Source organism: Fukomys damarensis, unplaced genomic scaffold (genome assembly GCF_012274545.1).
Source record: "Fukomys damarensis isolate Sample0158 unplaced genomic scaffold, DMR_v1.0_HiC HiC_scaffold_37, whole genome shotgun sequence".
Lineage (NCBI taxonomy): Eukaryota > Metazoa > Chordata > Mammalia > Rodentia > Bathyergidae > Fukomys > Fukomys damarensis.
The window spans coordinates 1,734,125-1,735,446 of NW_022900949.1; the positions used below are offsets into that span (position 1 = coordinate 1,734,125).

Sequence of the window (1,322 nt, forward strand, 5' to 3'; positions counted from 1 at the left end):
GTGAGGGCGGGGCTAGCTAGGGGTGCCCCGCCCACCCGCCTGCAGGGAGGGGCTGTACCTCGAGGGCGGGCATGGCCAGCAGCACATGCGCAGACTGTGCCACATCAGCCGCGTGCAGGCTGTTGTGATAGGCCACGTCCTTGTGGTAGTGACCTTCCAGCGTCAGCAGGTAGGTGGCGAGCGCATCCACTGGGATCTGGAATGTCTTGAGCAGGTCCCGCTCCTGGTCCATCACAGGCCTTAGTCCTTGAGGCTCCAGCACACATGCTCCTATTTGTTACTACTTCTGAACTCCTACACAGCCTTCAAAGCCCTCTGCTGCAGGATGCCCTCCCTCGCTCTCTCCCGAACTCCTCCTCTAGTCCACTCCCCATCCCAGGACTGTTCTCTCCAGAGAACAGTACTCTTTTTCAGAGCCAGGCCTGGAACGGAGGATTGTAGACAATGTACTGTGCAACCTAGTGAACTCCTACTCACCCTTCAATACCCTGCTCAAAATATCCCATTCAAGAGCTTCAGGGAAGCTTTGAAGAATGAATGACTCTGAGGTATTGGGTAGGAAGAGCAGAAGGAAACCCCTGGGGTATTAGAAGACAAGGGCACGGGCAGTACCTGCAAGATGCTGAAGAGGATGGCCGTAAGGGGCCGGTTCCCACTTAGCTCGGCCACCCTGAACACGTCAAGGCCCCACTTGCTGGTGTCTTCCAGCTCCTGAAACTTCACAGTCAGAGGCTGGAGCAGCACTTCTAAGACGCCAGAGCCCCACCCTCCCGAGTGCCGGGCCCACCTTTGCCAGCTGCCCCTCCTGGTCCGTCTGTACCCCAAAGCGTGGGACAGTGGCTGAAGACAGGCCGGGGCCGGGGAGCCCGTGGAGACTGGGGATCTCGGACAGGGGCCGTGGGGACAGCTCCACATCCGGGCGCTGGTCTGCGGGAAGGGGCTCACTAGGGTCTCCGCCCTGGACCCAGCCCAGCCCCCACCACCACCCTGATCCATGCTGGAGCCCCAGCCCCGCCCTCGCTTACCTCACGGCTGCTTTCAGCGACCCCTTCTGCAGGTTCTCCCAAGCTAGAGACCCAAGCCTCTGGTGCCCTCCACTGGCGAACTCCTACTCTTACTTCAGAGCCCTGGCTGTCACGACCTGTCCACCCAGAAGTAGCCCCTGTTCCTCCCTAGCTCACCCAGGAAGGTCTGGGAGATGTACTCGGACACCTGGTTCCCCGAGCGGCTGGTTTCCGAAAGGTGGGTCAGCTCTCGGTTCAGCATGCGCTTGAACTGCAGGCAAGGAGGGCTGGTGAGGGCCGGGCTCTGAGGGGGGGGGG

At 60.9% G+C, this 1,322-nt stretch overlaps 1 protein-coding gene across 1 annotated transcript in view; it reads right to left on the reverse strand.

Annotated features, from left to right (window-relative positions):
* Pde4c (phosphodiesterase 4C) overlaps positions 1-1,322 on the reverse strand; it is a 24,636-nt gene that overhangs the window by 8,068 nt on the left and 15,246 nt on the right. The window contains exons 7-10 of the mRNA XM_033759392.1: positions 1,182-1,306; positions 788-927; positions 613-717; positions 57-223 (exon numbers count right to left, since the gene is read on the reverse strand). Of these exons, the coding sequence (XP_033615283.1) occupies positions 57-223; positions 613-717; positions 788-927; positions 1,182-1,306 (537 nt within the window). The remainder of the gene's footprint in view (positions 1-56; positions 224-612; positions 718-787; positions 928-1,181; positions 1,307-1,322) is intronic.